The sequence below is a fragment of the Pseudophryne corroboree genome, chromosome 5, assembly GCF_028390025.1.
Source record: "Pseudophryne corroboree isolate aPseCor3 chromosome 5, aPseCor3.hap2, whole genome shotgun sequence".
Lineage (NCBI taxonomy): Eukaryota > Metazoa > Chordata > Amphibia > Anura > Myobatrachidae > Pseudophryne > Pseudophryne corroboree.
The window spans coordinates 144,035,275-144,052,564 of NC_086448.1; the positions used below are offsets into that span (position 1 = coordinate 144,035,275).

The 17,290-nt window shown below is 48.9% G+C and overlaps 1 protein-coding gene across 2 annotated transcripts in view; it reads left to right on the forward strand.

The window, feature by feature from the left end:
- The window catches only part of LOC134927392 (ATP-binding cassette sub-family B member 5-like), a 382,371-nt gene that overhangs the window by 257,020 nt on the left and 108,061 nt on the right, over positions 1 to 17,290 (forward strand). For both annotated transcript variants that reach the window (XM_063921771.1, XM_063921772.1), the window contains exons 18-20: positions 2,983 to 3,087; positions 5,498 to 5,575; positions 5,660 to 5,743. In XM_063921771.1, the coding sequence (XP_063777841.1) occupies positions 2,983 to 3,087; positions 5,498 to 5,575; positions 5,660 to 5,743 (267 nt within the window). The remainder of the gene's footprint in view (positions 1 to 2,982; positions 3,088 to 5,497; positions 5,576 to 5,659; positions 5,744 to 17,290) is intronic.

Sequence of the window (17,290 nt, forward strand, 5' to 3'; positions counted from 1 at the left end):
TTCCTTTCTCGTCCGCAAGTGTCGATACATTTAGCAATGCAGGTGCTGGGCCTCATGGTATCAGCATTCGACATGGTGGAATATGCTTAATTCCATTCTCGCACCCTCCAGAAGCTGATTCTAGCCAAGTTGGATGGCCTGCCTCACCGGATCAGGTCTCAAGTGATCTCTTTGACTCCGGAGGTCCGTCTGTCGCTGCTCTGGTGGCTCCAGGACCGACAATTGTGCAGAGTCCGTCCCTTCTGGATATCCAACTGGGTCCTGTTGACGACAGATGCCAGCCTAAGAGGTTGGGGCGCGGTGCTGGAGCAGCACTCCTTGCAGGGTCGGTGGACCAAGGAGGAATCTCTCCTCTCGATCAACATTCTGGAATTGCGGGGGGTCTTCAATGCGTTGAACCTAGCCCAGCATTTGATTCAGAACCGTCCTGTTCAAGTACAGTCGGACAACGCCACCACAGTGGCTTACATAAATCATTAAGGCGGCACTCGAAGCCGTTTGGCAATGAAGGAAGCATGGATTCTACGTTGGGCAGAACGCCATCTACCGGCAATATCGGCAATATTCATTCCGGGAGTCCTGAATTGGGAAGCGGACTTTCTCAGTCGTCAGGACGTGCATGCCGGCGAGTGGGGCCTCCATCTAGAAGTGTTTCAACTCCTCGTGGAAAGGTGGGGTCTTCCCGATGTGGATCTGATGGCATCTCGACACAATGACAAGGTTCCGGTCTTCGGAGCAAGGACAAAGGATCCTCAAGCAGCATTCATGGATGTGCTGGCAGTGCCGTGGAAATTTCGGCTGCCGTACGTGTTCCCTCCGGTGTCACTCCTGCCCAGGGTAATTCGGAAGTTCAAGCAAGAAAAAGGAAATCTGCTTCTCATAGCTCCGGCGTGGCCCAGACGGCACTGGCTCTCAGACCTGCAAGGCCTATCGTCAGAGCGTCCACTTCTACTTCCACAACGCCCAGACCTCCTCTTTCAGGGCCCCTGTGTCTACCAGGACCTAGCCCGGCTGTCTTTGACGGCGTGGCTCTTGAAGCTTCCATCTTAAGAGCTAAGGGTTTTTCTGAAGAGGTCATTAAAACTATGTTGCGGGCCCGGAAACCGGCCTCTGCTCGGATTTACCATCGGGTCTGGCATTCCTACTTTGTTTGGTGTGCATCTAACCATTATGACGCTTCCAAGTTTAGTACAGCCAAACTTTTGGCTTTTCTACAGCAGGGCCTAGATTTAGGCCTGCGTCTGGCCTCCCTCAAGGTTCATATTTCTGCCTTGTCGGTGTGGTTTCAGAGAGAAATTGCGACTTTACCTGATGTTCATACTTTCACTCAGGGTGTGTTGCGTATCCAACCTCCCTATGTCCCAACTTTGGCTCCTTGGGACTTGTCAATGGTTTTGGAGGCGTTGCAGGAGCCTCCATTTGAACCTCTTGGTTCAGCTGACCTTAAGTGGCTTTCCCTTAAGGTGGTGTTCTTGCTGGCTATTGCCTCTGCTAGAAGAGTGTCGGATTTGGGTGCCTTGTCTTGTAGTTCCCCATATCTGATTTTTCACCGTGACTGGGCGGTACTTAGGACTCCCGGATATTTACCTAAGGTGGTTTCTTCGTTCCACCTTAATCAGGAGATTCTGGTTCCAGCATTTGTCTCCCAAAGAGCGGTCTTTGGATGTGGTATGGGCTCTCCGTATCTATGTGAAGAGAACTGCTTCTATTCGCAAGTCTGATTCTCTCTTTGTTTTGTTTGGATTTCACAAACGTGGCTGGCCTGCTCACAAGCAGACCCTGGCCAGGTGGATTAGAATGGTGATTGCGCATTCTTATGTGAAGGCTGGTCTGTCAGCTCCTGTTCATATTACAGCCCATTCAACTCGGTCTGTTGAACCTTCTTGGGCGGCCCAACGTGGTGCGATCCTTGATCAATTGTGCAAGGCGGCTACGTGGTCCTCTGGGAACACATTCATAAGGTTCTATGCCTTTAATACTGCCGCTTCCTAGGATGCTTCCTTTGGACGCCGGGTTCTTGTGCCCGCTAGAGTGCGTCCCCTCCCATAAGGAACTGCTTTAGGACATCCCCATTGTCCAGACTTGTGGAGCCCAGTGTACCCCGCAGCAGAAAACAAGTTTTATGGTAAGAACTTACCCTTGTTAAAACTCTTTCTGCGAGGTACACTGGGCTCCACAAGGTGCCCACCCTGACGCACTTAGCTTCTTTGGGTTGATATGGCATTAGCCGCTGACACTTCTCTTGTCGTGAGAGTGTGGTGTATGTGGCTACTAACCGTTGTCATCTCTTTTCCTGCTACTGCATTGGGCTGGTTAACTAAACTGAGCTCCTGTGCTGGGAGGCGGGGTGATATAGGAGGCGGTGCTGTGCATTCTGGGAACAGTCAAAGCTTTGAGCCTGTTGGTGCCTCGGATCAAGGTCCTACTCTACACCCCATTGTCCAGACTTGTGGAGCCCAGTGTACCTCGCAGAAAGAGTTTTAACAAGGGTAAGTTCTTACCATAAAACTCGTTATATCCCAAACACAGAAATGCAAGGTCAAAAGCATGAGATTAGAGGTCATATAGCAGGTATAGGCAATAAGCATCCCTCCAGTTGTTGTGGGACTGAACATGCCAGCAAGCCGTACCACTGTACAGGTATCAGGGCATGCAAAAAACGGTGGTCAGACATGCTGGTATGTGTAGTTCAACAACACAGATACTTATTACCATACTTGCCTACCTGACCCTCTCCATGAGGGAGAAAATGCTCTGTTCCTGGACTTTCCTGGTAATGTATGATTGCCATCACCTGTGGTGAGCTAGTTAATTGATAAGAAAGCTGTTTCACCACAGGTGATGGCAATCATACATTACCAGGAAAGTCCAGAAACAGAGCATTTTCTCCCTCATGGAGAGGGTCAGGTAGGCAAGTATGTCACAGCTATACAATTAATTTAAGAATATACGAATTTAAAACATTTTGTTTTTCTTTTATAGATTTTTGGGACTAATAATCCAGAGCTAATTCGAAATGAAATAAACCTTTATTCCATTATAATTGCTATTATTGGTTTGGCTTCTTTCTTTACATACTTTATTCAGGTAAATTAACTGTCTTACATAAAAATATTGTGTATACACAAAATTCTATATGTATTTTATGTGTAGGTATTTAGGAGGTTAAACATAAGAAAATAAACGGGACCTTGTGCTAATAAAGAATATTCACCTACAGTGTATTACAAGCAGCTTGTTGTGTCCCACTAAGGACTCATGAGTACAGGATTGGCTATTCTGGGCAGCCAGCATGTGGGGCACTAAAGAGACTGACACACTGATACAATTAGAAGAGGGAGATATCTAATACTGCCTCTCTACTAAAATGACGTCTCGCACCCGGGAGCTGAACAGAGATGCTTCCCGGTTGTGACCCATCAAGAGACCCCTTTTCATACAGCGGCCTGACCTGGCATTTTTTGGGTTCGTGATGTCACCGCCGACATGTGCGGAGGCAGCGCTTGGAGATGAAATGTTCTCCAAGCACCGTCTCTTCTCTATACAGTGAATACAAGCTAGCCGGGTTGGATTCCTGGGTAACTGGACTCGGGTTAATCCTTTTACACCAAGCCACTCCCGGGTTATCATGGCAATAACCTGGGTTTTTAGTGGCAGTGTAAAAGTGGTATTAGCTTCTTCCAGGAGACACTGTGGATTTTGGTTACGATATTACATCTTGGTTAGATTACCCTTTTGAAACAGTAAAACTTTACTGTACAAATAGTTATCATGTGTCCAGCATGTTACATATAATCAAATACGTAGCCCACAGCTCATTTCCTGGGGGTGGTGAGGAGCTCAGGCCTCCAGTGGGTATATTGCTTGACTACAGCTTCAGAGGGAGGTGTATCAAACCTACTAAAAAGGACAAATGATTAAGTTCCCAATAGCAACCTATCTGGTTTTTATAGAATGTACTTGATAAAAAATAGCTAGAATTTAATTGGTTACTATGGACGACACCTCTGTTTGTTCTCTTTAGAAGGTTTGATACATCCCATTAAGTCAGAGCAGTTTATAGGCAATCAAGCAGGAGTATAGACCTTGGGGCCCTACTACGGGGGCTCTGGCGAAAACAGGGTCCTAAACCTTGGGCCTCAAGCTAGTGACTGCCCACCTGCCATGTGATACCTTCATGTGCTGTGCAGAGAGCTATGTGTGTGTGTGTTACCCAGTATATGTGCAGCTTGAGCCTTCTCGCATACACTTTATCACTGTGTCTTGCGGTATTATGGGTCTATGTTATACCGACGCTTGGGATCCCGACGCCCAGCATAATGGTGTCAGGATCCCGAACGCCGGCATGCCGGCAGCGGGGCGAACACAAAAGAGCTTCTTGCGGGCTCGCTGCGCTCGTCATGATGTGGGCACGGTGGGCTATTTATTCTCCCTCCAGGGGTGTCGTGGACACCCCAAGAGGGAGAATAGTTGTCGGTATGCCGGCTGTCGGGATACCGGCGTCATTATGCTGACCGCCTGGATCCTGAAAGCCAGCATACTGAATACCTCCCGGTATTATACTGTATATGACATTCCCAGGACAACACTAGTGAAGCTGATGATGCTCAGGCTAGGTGCTAGGAATCACAGTGTGCGGCAGTATGAGAAGTAGTAGAGCTGTTGCAGCTAGTGCTGGCAGTATTAAGCAATTGTTTCTTTCATGGTTACCAATCATATTAGCCTTTTCCCCATGTACACAAAACATAAGCTACTGTATGTGCAGTCCAGCAGCAGTCTCATCCTGCATATTTCTGGTACACCATTTATAGTGTCACTAACATAACGTGCAAAGCCTGGCATATTTTGCTGTAACTTTCATGCCCCTTTAAATATACAGGCCAAACCCGTGGAGTAGCGGTGGCTTGTAAATGCCCCCACTTCATAAATATAACCCCATGTGAGCCAGTAGAACAGATACAGGACTAATTTGTTTAGTGTTAAACAAAAAAGGTAAATGATAAATATTTTAATGACCCTAGAACCTGCAAGTCTTTGCGTCATATGGCCTAATTAATGTCTGTACGCAAATGCAATTGCATCTCACTAGGCTACAGAGCTGCTAATGTCAGCAAGTGAAGCCCAAGATTAAAAAGTCACACCCACCAGACTCATCGCACGATGAATTGCAATTGCATACAAATTAGTGGACTGTATGTAATTACTCTGCGACAGTTACCCATGCGAGTGGGACTTCACGCGGCACCCTGGCGCATGCGCATTGCGATTGCAGCACATGCGCAGTTTGCCGATAATTGACCATTGCATACAAACCTAAATTAGGCCCATAATATATAATACCCTGCAAACACTCTATGAGCTGTATGTAATGATACATTAATATTGTTATAAAAATATTCTGAAGACAAATATATGCTGATTTGATTGCAAACAGTTATTATGGTCAGAGTGTGTACAGTATGTATCTGTGTAACATTGTATCATTCCTTCATTACAGGGTTTCATGTTTGGGAGATCAGGTGAAGTCCTCACCATGCGGCTGAGGCAGATGGCATTCAAGTCCATGCTTCGCCAGGTAACTGCTATCCTCTATAATCCCATGCCAGCCGGCTGATACTTGTCTGAGTATTCTGCTCATGTTATCTCCTTTTACCTATAGGAAATATCATGGTTTGATAACAAAAAACACAACACTGGGGCTTTAACAACCAAGCTTGCCACAGATGCTTCTCAGATACAGACGGTAAGTATACTGTAACTGTGGTACATGGTGTATTATTCTGAATTTACGGCCTGATTCAGAGCTGGACTCAGTGTCGATGCTGTATGCAGTTGGCCGATGTTGTAAGTTGCATGTATCCTGCCGGTTATGGAAATGCAAGATGATCTTCGACCAGGGCCGTAACTAGGTGTGGGCGGATGGTGCTTAGTACACAGCGCATTCGCTTTGTGGGCGCATCATCTGCATCAACACTAATTGGCCAACACCAGCTGCAGAACTGCCCGCTGTAGTGTACAGTATATCGGTAGCGTTGCGCCTGGCTCCTTCCCTGCCGGAGGCAACGCTGCTAATATACAATACAATCGCAGTAGGCAGCGCTGGGCAGTCTGAAAGTCTCTCTCTCCCCCTGTGTGCTTTGCTCCCCCCCCCCCTCCAGCTCTCCTGAACTGTGCACACTGACTTCCGGGTACTGGAGGGAAACGGCTGCTGCTCAGCACAAGGACGTCTCCCCCCCCCCCCATCCAGACTCACATAGAAATGCTGCTTATGTGGGTAAGTTCTTCTGAATAATTCGACTAGGCTTGTGGCTGGTCATCTTAAACTGTCTGTCAGTGTAAAAAATTAAATAACATCCTGCACATACTGTAATCCAATATCCCCAGAGATTGAAAATTTATTGAATACTTATTGTTTGTAAATATTTTGTGTGTATATGTATATATAGATAGATAGATAGATAGAGAGATAGAGAGATAGATAGAGAGAGATATATATATATATATATATATATATATATATATATATATATATATATATATATATATATATAATAAGGGCACGGTTGTGCCCTTATATAATAAGGGCACGGTTGTGCCCTTATATTAAGGCTGAATCGAACAAACGGAATTCTCCCATAGGGAACTTCTGAGATGGGGGCATGGTGTTTGAGGGGCAACACCTCAAAAGTGATTAGACGTACTGAGCTGAAATTTGGCATGGATGCGTAGAATCGTCACCCGGTGCTGCATGCCAAATTTCAGGGTAAAATATTAAAAAATTAGGAATTGGGAGTAACCTAAAGTTTCAACTGTCAGTTTTTTTTCTGCGACTTCCTGTATGGCTTTTTGACATGGTTTTCCCATATAGTGAATGAGCATTTTTTTGGGAAGGCATAACTCAAGATAGAGGACAAATAAAGACTTGGGGTTTGTTTTATTAGATAGAGTATGTCCCAGTGTAGTGCCTTTTGGGGTTAAGGTTTTTCAGAAAGTTACAGGTTTTTTTTAATTTAGTAAAATATGCCCCGTTATAGAGATAGGGAATTTGAATTTGTTGCACCTGCGCAGTGGCCGCCAGCAGGGGGTGTACAGTGGCCTCACTTGGGTGTACAAACATGGCTGACATCTGCTGGCTAACTGAAATTCTTGCGTTAGGGGAATTAGCTGTGTTTATGCTATACAGGGGGGTGAGGGGTTTTGTGGTTGATGGGGTGGGGGGCACGCTGTGCGATTATTAGCCCCGACACTGCACTAAGTACAGAGTTTAGTAAGATCCGTGCTGTGCCAGAGGCAGCTGTAAGAGCTCAGTGACGTCATCTAATTTATTCACTGAACTTCCGGGAAATTCAAAACTGAAAGTGCTGTGTGTGGCAGCCGGATGTATTGTGCTGCTGCTGGCTTTCAAACAGTGGCTACAGTGTAGGGGCGAACTGGTCCATGGGTAGATTCCAAGGGGGCCGGTCCCATGTACACCAAGGCTCATACTGAAGCGCTGGCCGGGCTGGTTCAAAACGCCAGCTGGAAGCCAACCTTTCGGGAGCGCTCTGGACAGGGATGCATAATCTCGGCCGGGGGTGGGGCCTAAACAGAGCCGGGGGCGGAGCTACTCGGGTCTCAGACTGCTGCTTACTCACTGTTGCTTCTGCTGCTGTAAGAGGGAGAGGACAGAGGAGGAGGAGTTGCTGAGTTGCTGCAGATCCAGGGCCGGCCCAGTCAGTGAGTATGCAGTGCACTCTGCTGTAGTTTGTAAGGTGAGAGTGAGTGGTGGTGTGTGTCTTCCATGTGAACTTCTGTGTGTGTCTCTCCCTGTATATCCTCAATGTGTAGTGTGCAGTGTGTTTCTCCTTGTATAGCCTCAATGTGTAGTGTTTCTCCTTGTATAGCCTCAATGTGTGTTTCTCCTTGTATAGCCTCAATGTGTAGTGTGCAGTGTGTTTCTCCTTGTATTGCCTCAATGTGTAGTGTGCAGTGTGTTTCTCCTTGTATTGCCTCAATGTGTAGTGTGCAGTGTGTTTCTCCTTGTATTGCCTCAATGTGTAGTGTGCAGTGTGTTTCTCCTTGTATTGCCTCAATGTGTAGTGTACAGTGTTTCTCCTTGTATTGCCTCAATGTGTAGTGTGCAGTGTTTCTCCTTGTATTGCCTCAATGTGTAGTGTGCAGTGTTTCTCCTTGTATTGCCTCAATGTGTAGTGTGCAGTGTGTGTCTCCTTGTATTGCCTCAATGTGTAGTGTGCAGTGTTTCTCCTTGTATTGCCTCAATGTGTAGTGTGCAGTGTGTTTCTCCTTGTATAGCCTCAATGTGTAGTGTTTCTCCTTGTATAGCCTCAATGTGTAGTGTTTCTCCTTGTATAGCCTCAATGTGTAGTGTTTCTCCTTGTATAGCCTCAATGTGTAGTGTTTCTCCTTTTATAGCCTCAATGTGTAGTGTTTCTCCTTTTATAGCCTCAATGTGTAGTGTTTCTCCTTGTATAGCCTCAATGTGTAGTGTGCAGTGTGTGTATCCTTGTATAGCCTCAATGTGTACTGTGTATGTATCTTCCTGTATAGCTACATTGTGTGTCTATAATGTGCAGTGTGTGTGTGTGTCTCCCTGTATAGCCTCATTTTGTGTCTGCAGTGTGTGTGGCTCCCTGTATAGCCTCATTGTGTGTCTGTAGTGTGCAGTGTGTCTCCCGGTATAGCATCATTGTGTCTGCAGTGTGTTTCTGTCTCGTGGTATAGCCTCATTGTGTGTGGGTGTGTGTGTATGTAGTGTGCAGTGGTTGAGTGCAGTGCAGTTGAGGTACTGGGGGGACAGTGAGTGGGTGGCGCTGGCGGCTCATTCATACATCGGGCACCCTGCGCTCTCCGCCCCCGCCTCATCCTGTGTGCTCCCATCACCTCCTTATCCCCCTGCACTCTCCCCCTGCACCTTGTATCCAGACCCGGGGACTGTGTATGGACGGCACCCCGGCCCCACTGGTAGTGTGGTCTATAATAGGCTCCGAGGCAGCAGTCGGAATGAATGGCCTGATGCGGCGGCAGTATACCGCGGTGTCCACCCGTTCATTCCTGCTCCCGCTGCTGCTTCGAAGCCTATTATAGACCACACTCAGACCGCACAAGCAGTGGGGCCGGGGTGTCGTCCATACACGCCCCGCTCACCGCTAGAGAGCACTGACGGGGACAGCAGCGGGGCTCCAGCGGCAGGGCGGGTATGTTTGGCCAGTGACCTCCCTCCCCATGTGCGGGCCTGCGGAGTGTGCGGGGAAGGTGGCACTCTCCCTCCCCGGCGCTCTCCCCAACTGGCCTCAGCCCTGGAACACTGTGGCCATACTGCCAGGAGCTGGTCACCGCCTTCCTCAATGCAACATCAGCAGGGGGCTCGGGCCTCATCACCAGCCCAGGTCTGTCTCATGTATGTATCATGTATGTGTGTGTGATATATGTATGTATCGTGTGTGTGTGTGTGTGTTAGATATATGTATCGTGTGTGTGTGTGATATATGTATCTAGCTATCATGTATGTATCTATCATGTATGTATGTATGTGTTATATGTATGTATCTAGCTATCGTGTGTGCACATGATATATGTATGTATCACACCTACCTCTATACATACACATACACACACACACCTATATCTGTACGTACACTGACATAGACACACCAACATCTATACATACACACACTGACCCCTATACGTACACCGACGTACCCACACCTGCATCTACACATGCACATGCTGACACCTGGACATACAGTGACGTACCCACATGTTCATCTATACCTGCACATGCTGACACCTGGACGTACCCACATCTGCATCTATACATACACGTGCTGACACCTGGACGTACACCGATCTGCATCTATGCATACACGCGCTGACAACTGAACGTACACCGACGTACCCACACCTGCATCTATACATACACGCGCTGACACCTGGACGTACACCGACCTGCATCTATACATACACGCGCTGACACCTGGACGTACACCGACCTGCATCTATACATACACGCGCTGACACCTGGACGAACACCAACCTGCAACTATGCATACACGCGCTGACACCTGGACGTACAAACACCTGCATCTATACATACACGCGTTGAGACCTGGACGTACACCAACGTACCCACACCTGCATCTATACATACACGCGCTGACACCTGGACGTACACCGACGTACACACAACTTCATCTATACATCCATGCACTGACACCTGGACGTACACCGATGTACCCACACCTGCATCTATACATACACATGCTGACACCTGGACGTACACCAACCTGCATCTATACATACACACGTTGACACCTGGATGTACACACACCAGCATCTATACATGCACGCGCTGACACCTGGATGTGCACCGACGTACCCACACCTGCATCTATACATGCACAAGCTGGCACCTGAACGTACACCGACATACCCACACCTGCATCTATACATGCACGCGCGGATGTGTAAGTGCGTCAGTGTGCGGGTTTTGTGAGTGCGTCAGTGTGCGGGTTTTGTGAGTACGTCAGCGTGCAGGATGTGTGAGCGCGTCAGCGTGCAGGATGTGTGAGCGCGTCAGCGCGCAGGATGTGTGAGCGCGTCAGCGCGCAGGATGTGTGAGCGCGTCAGCGCGCAGGATGTGTGAGCGCGTCAGCGCGCAGGATGTGTGAGCGCGTCAGCGCGCAGGATGTGTGAGCGCGTCAGCGCGCAGGATGTGTGAGCGCGTCAGCGCGCAGGATGTGTGAGCGCGTCAGCGCGCAGGATGTGTGAGCGCGTCAGCGCGCAGGATGTGAGCGCGTCAGCGCGCAGGAAGTGTGAGCGCGTCAGCGCGCAGGAAGTGTGAGCGCGTCAGCGTGTGGATATCTGGATGTATGAGAGCGGCAGCATGCGGATGTATGAGAGCGGCAGTGTATGGATATGTGGATGTATGAGAGCGGCAGTGTATGGATATGTGGATGTATGAGAGCGGCAGTGTATGGATATGTGGATGTATGAGAGCGGCAGTGTATGGATATGTGGATGTATGAGAGCGGCAGTGTATGGATATGTGGATGTATGAGAGCGGCAGTGTATGGATATGTGGATGTATGAGAGCGGCAGTGTATGGATATGTGGATGTATGAGAGCGGCAGTGTATGGATATGTGGATGTATGAGAGCGGCAGTGTATGGATATGTGGATGTATGAGAGCGGCAGTGTACGGATATGTGGATGTATGAGAGCGGCAGTGTACGGATATGTGGATGTATGACAGCGGCAGTGTACGGATATGTGGATGTATGACAGCGGCAGTGTATGGATGTATGAGAGCGGCAGTGTACGGATGTACAGTATGAGAGACAGAATGAAATAGAATGAGATAGCGTGTGTGTGGCACAAATAAAACAAGATAGTATGTGTGTAAAAGAGAGCAAGAATTAGAGAGAAAAAGGAGAGATGTGATGTAATATGAGAGAGAACAGAGAGTGTATGAGTGAGAGGTGGCAGTCGGGATGAGAAGGCAGTGGCGGCACCCTTCAACCCAGCACCACACTGATGCTGCTGTCAGTTGTGAAGGGCCTTCTCGAAACCAGAGAGCCAGCCAGTAGGGGTAAAGTATGTAAGTACCAGAGTATGTGTGTTTAGCTGTGTGCATATTTTGCTATATGTGTGTGTGTGTGTACAATTGTTTTGCTATGTGTGTTTAGCTGTTTGTGTGTTTTGTCATACGTGTGTATGTGTGTTTTGCTATGTGTGTGTCTTTTACGATGTGTGTGTATATACAGGGCCGGCCAACCGTTACATTGCGGAGAGTACTATATGTGGAGGGTGCTGCCGCTGCCTTCTCATCTTCTCCCGATGTGTGCTCGAACCCCTGCTGCACTGCCCCAAGAGAGAGCCTGGATCACAGGGTGAGGTGAGTGGGGAGCCAGGAAGGGAAAACACTGGCACAGGGTCGCACACTGCAGCCGCCATCTTTCTGCAAGCACACTTTCTCTCTGTCACCTCTGCCTCAGTCACCCACTCTATGGGGTATATGCAATTGCGGTCGAATTCCCGAAATTGTCGAATTTCGGGTCATTTTCGACCAAAAAAAAAATTCGCCTATGCAATTCAGTGCTTTCCGACCAAAAAACGGACTTTCAAAATTCGACTTTTTGAAATTCGAATTTTTGCAAATTCGACTTTTCTGCAATGATATAAGTGCTGCAATTCGACCAAAGCATATTCAATTCAAGTTTGGAAATTCGACAGCAGTGCTTTTAGACAGCAAATTCGTCATTTTCAATCCGCCACACTTTGGAGGGTGAAAACAAATAAAAAAAATTTAAACATGGTTTTTTTTGTGTTTTTTTTTTTGGGAATAGCAGATCTATTTATATTAGAAGGGATTAGGTACTTTTTTTTTTTTTTTGGAGGCACAAATATTTATAATTTTTTAAAAATATTATTTTTTTATTTTTTATTGCTGGAACGGTACAATCCGAAAAAAAAATTGCGTGGGGTCCCCCCTCCAAAGCATAACCAGCCTCGGGCTCTTCGAGCTGGTCCTGGTTCTAAAAATGCGGGGAAAAAATTGACAGGGGATCCCCCGTATTTTTAAAACCAGCACCGGGCTCTGCGCCTGGTGCTGGTGCCAAAAATACGGGGGACAAAAAGAGTAGGGGTCCCCCGTATTTTTAACACCAGCATCGGGCTCCACTAGCTGGACAGATAATGCCACAGCCGGGGGTCACTTTTATGCCGTGCCCTGCGGCCATGGCATTAAATATCCAACTAGTCACCCCTGGCCGGGGTACCCTGGGGGAGTGGGGACCCCTTCAATCAAGGGGTCCCCCCCCCCCAGCCACCCAAGGGCCAGGGGTGAAGCCCGAGGCTGTCCCCCCCCCCCCCCCCATCCAATGGGCTGCGGATGGGAGGGCTGATAGCCTTTTGTGATAATTAAAAGATATTGTTTTTTCCAGTAGTACTACAAGTCCCAGCAAGCCTCCCCCGCAAGCTGGTACTTGGAGAACCACAAGTACCAGCATGCGGGAGAAAAACGGGCCCGCTGGTACCTGTAGTACTACTGGAAAAAAAATACCCAAATAAAAACAGGACACACACACCGTGAAAGTAAAACTTTTATTTCTTACGTCGACACACACATACTTACCTATGTTCACACGCCGACATCGGTCCTCTTCTCCATGTAGAATCCAGGGGTACCTGAAAAAAAAGATCAATATACTCACCTCAGCCATGGTCCAGAGATACATCCACGTACTTGTAGAAAATAACAAACCGCAAATACCCGACCAAACGGACTGAAAGGGGTCCCATGCTGACAGCTGTCACAGAAAGGTCTCTATAGCCAATCAGGAAGCGCAACTTCGTTGCGCTCATCTGATTGGCTCTGTGCGTCTGAGCAGACAGCGCATCGCACAGCCCAGTCCATTATATTCAATGGTGGGAACTTAGCGGCTAGCGGTGAGGTCACCCGCCGGTCAGCGGCTGACCGGCGGGTGACCCCCCCGCTAGCCGCCAAGTTCCCACCATTGAAAGTAATGGAGCTGCTTTGCGGTGCGCTGTCACATCACAGACAGCGCACAGCCAATCAGATGAGCGCCACGGAAGTAGCGCTTCCTGATTGGCTGAAGGGACTTCAGTGACAGGAGTCACGTGATGTCCCGGCATTCGGGAGAAAGGGGTCTGATGTGAAAGCATTGGACCCCTTTCTAGTCCGGTATGGATCGGTGTTCGTTTTTTTGTTTTGCCAAGTACGTGGATTATCTCTGGACCTGGATGTACCTCTGGACGCTGGAAGGTGAGTATAATTTTTTCACAGGTACCTCGGATCGTCGGAGACCGTGGCAGTCGGCGTGTCAACATAGGTAAGTATGTGTGTGTCGGCGTATGAAATAAAGTTTTACTATCAAGGTGTCTGTGTCCTGTTTTTATTTGGGTATTTTTTCCCCAGTAGTACTACAGGTACCAGCGGGCCCGTTTTTCTCCCGCATGCTGGTACTTGTGGTTCTCCAAGTACCAGCTTGCGGGGGAGGCTTGCTGGGACTTGTAGTACTAATGGAAAAAACAATATCTTTTTATTATCACAAAAGGCTATCAGCCCCCCCATCCGCAGCCCATTGGATGGGGGGGACAGCCTCGGGCTTCACCCCTGGCCCTTGGGTGGCTGGGGGGGGGACCCCTTGATTGTAGGGGTCCCCACTCCCCCAGGGTACCCCGGCCAGGGGTGACTAGTTGGGTAGTTAATGCCACGGCCGCAGGGCACGGCATAAAAGTGACCCCCGGCTGTGGCATTATCTGTCCAGCTAGTGGAGCCCGATGCTGGTGTTAAAAATACGGGGGACCCCTACTCTTTTTGTCCCCCGTATTTTTGGCACCAGCACCAGGCGCAGAGCCCGGTGCTGGTTTTAAAAATACGGGGGATCCCTGCCCAATTTTTCCCCTGCATTTTTAGAACCAGGACCAGCTCGAAGAGCCCGAGGCTGGTTATGCTTTGGAGGGGGGACCCCACGCCATTTTTTTTTCCTGGTTTTTCCCGTTTTTTAAAATTGCGGCAAAATCCGCCAAATCGGCCGATTTTCGCCCGCGATTCTGGCGAATCCGTTTTTCATTGAATATGGTGAATTCCGGAAGCCACCTTCCGGAATTCACCTGGCGAATTTAGTCGAATTAAAAAACGGCGAAAAATTGCCGCGATTCGCCGTGAATTGCATATACCCCCATACCTGTTACCCACTATCTCCCTCTCACCCCTGTCTCAGTCACCCTCTGTCTTTCTGTCACCCCTGCCTCAGTCACTCACTATCTCCCTGTCACCCCTGCCTCACCAGTCACCTACTATCTCCCTGTCACCCCTGCCTCACTAATCGCCCACTATCTCCCTGTCACCCCTACTTCAGTCACCCACTATCTCCCTGTCACCCCTACTTCAGTCATCCACTATCTCCCTGTCACCCCTGCCTTAGTCACCCACTATCTCCCTGTCACCCCTGCCTCACCAGTCACCCACTATCTACCGGTCACTCCTGCCTTACTCACCCACTATCTCCCCGTCACCCCTGCTTCATTCACCCACTATCTCCCTATCACCCATGCTTCAGTCACCCACTATCTCCCTGTCACCCCTGCTTCAGTCACCCACTCTCTCCCTGTCACCCCTGCTTCAGTCACCAACTCTACCATTCACCCCTGCCTCAGTCATCTACTCTCAACTTGTCACTCCTGCCTCAGTCACCCACTCTCTCCCTGTCACCCCTGCTTCAGTCGGGATCCGGTCTGAAGATCAACAGTGTCTAGGTCGACCACTATAGGTCGGCAGTCACTAGGTCGACAGGGTTTATAGGTCGACATGTTCTAGGTCGACAGAGCAAAAGGTCGACCTGAGTTTTTCACTTTTTTCTCTAACGTCCTAGTGGATGCTGGGGACTCCGTAAGGACCATGGGGAATAGACTGGGCACTCTAAGAAAGATTTAGGACTACCTGGTGTGCACTGGCTCCTCCCCCTATGACCCTCCTCCAAGCCTCAGTTAGATTTCTGTGCCCGGCCGAGCTGGATACACACTAGGGGCTCTCCTGAGCTCCTAGAAAGAAAGTATAGTTTAGGTTTTTTATTTTCAGTGAGACCTGCTGGCAACAGGCTCACTGCATCGAGGGACTAAGGGGAGAAGAAGCGAACCTACCTAAGTGGTGGTAGCTTGGGCTTCTTAGGCTACTGGACACCATTAGCTCCAGAGGGATCGAACACAGGACCCGACCTCGTCGTCCGTTCCCGGAGCCGCGCCGCCGTCCCCCTTACAGAGCCAGAAGCAAGAAGGTGGTCCAGAAAATCGGCGGCTGAAGACTTCTGTCTTCTCCAAGGTAGCGCACAGCACTGCAGCTGTGCGCCATTGCTCCTCATGCACACCACACACTGCGGTCACTGATGGGTGCAGGGCGCTGGGGGGGGGGGGCCCTGAGCAGCAATACTAACACCTTGGCTGGCAAACTGGCACCATATATAGCCCCAGGGGCTATATAGGTGCTTATTAACCCCTGCCAGAACTTTTACATTAGCGGGAGAAAGCCAGCCGAAAAAGGGGCGGGGCCATCTCCCTCAGCACACTGGCGCCATTTTTCCCTCACAGCTCCGCTGGAAGGAAGCTCCCTGGCTCTCCCCTGCAGTCCTGCACTACAGAAAAGGGTAAAACAGAGAGGGGGGGGCACAAATTAGGCGCAGTATAACTATTTTATGCAGCTATAAAGGGAAAACACACTTCTATAGGTGATATCCCTGTGATATATAGCGCTCTGGTGTGTGCTGGCATACTCTCCCTCTGTCTCCCCAAAGGGCTTTGTGGGGTCCTGTCCTCTGTAAGAGCATTCCCTGTGTGTCTGCTGTGTCGGTACTGCTGTGTCGACATGTATGAGAAGGAAAATGATGTGGAGGCGGAGCAAATGCCTGTGAATGTGATGTCACCCCCTGCGGGGTTGACACCTGTGTGGTTGGACTTATGGAAGGAATTGCGTGAAAGTGTCAACTCCTTACATAAAAGGTTTGACGACATAGGACAGCCGGCTACACAACTTGTGCCTGTTCCAGCGTCTCAAATGTCATCAGGGGCTTTAAAACGCCCGCTACCTCAGGTGACAGATACAGACGTCGACACGGATACTGACTCCAGTGTCGACGATGATGAGACTAGTGTACCCTCCAATAGGTCCACCCGTTACATGATTGAGGCAATGAAAAATGTTTTGCACATTTCTGATAATACCCCAGGTACCACAAAAAAGGGTATTATGTTTGGTGAGAAAAAACTACCTGTAGTTTTTCCTGCATCTGAGGAATTAAATGAGGTGTGTGAGGAAGCGTGGACTTCCCCCGATAAGAAATTGATAATTTCAAAACGATTATTGGCAGCGTACCCTTTCCCGTTAGAGGATAGGTCACGTTGGGAAACACCCCCTAGAGTAGATAAGGCGCTGACACGCTTATCAAAGAAGGTGGCACTACCGTCTCCGGATACGGCCACCCTGAAGGAACCTGCTGATAGAAAGCAGGAAGCTACCCTAAAAGCTATTTACACACACACGGGCATTATATTGCGACCAGCGATTGCATCAGCTTGGATGTGCAGTGCTGCTGCTGCGTGGTCAGATTCCCTGTCGGATAATATCGATACCATGGATAGGGACAATATTTTGCTGACGATTGAGCATATAAAAGATGCAGTCTTATACATGCGTGATGCACAGAGGGATATTTGCCGGCTGGCATCAAGAATAAGCGCTATGTCCATTGCCGCCAGAAGGGGGTTATGGACTCGG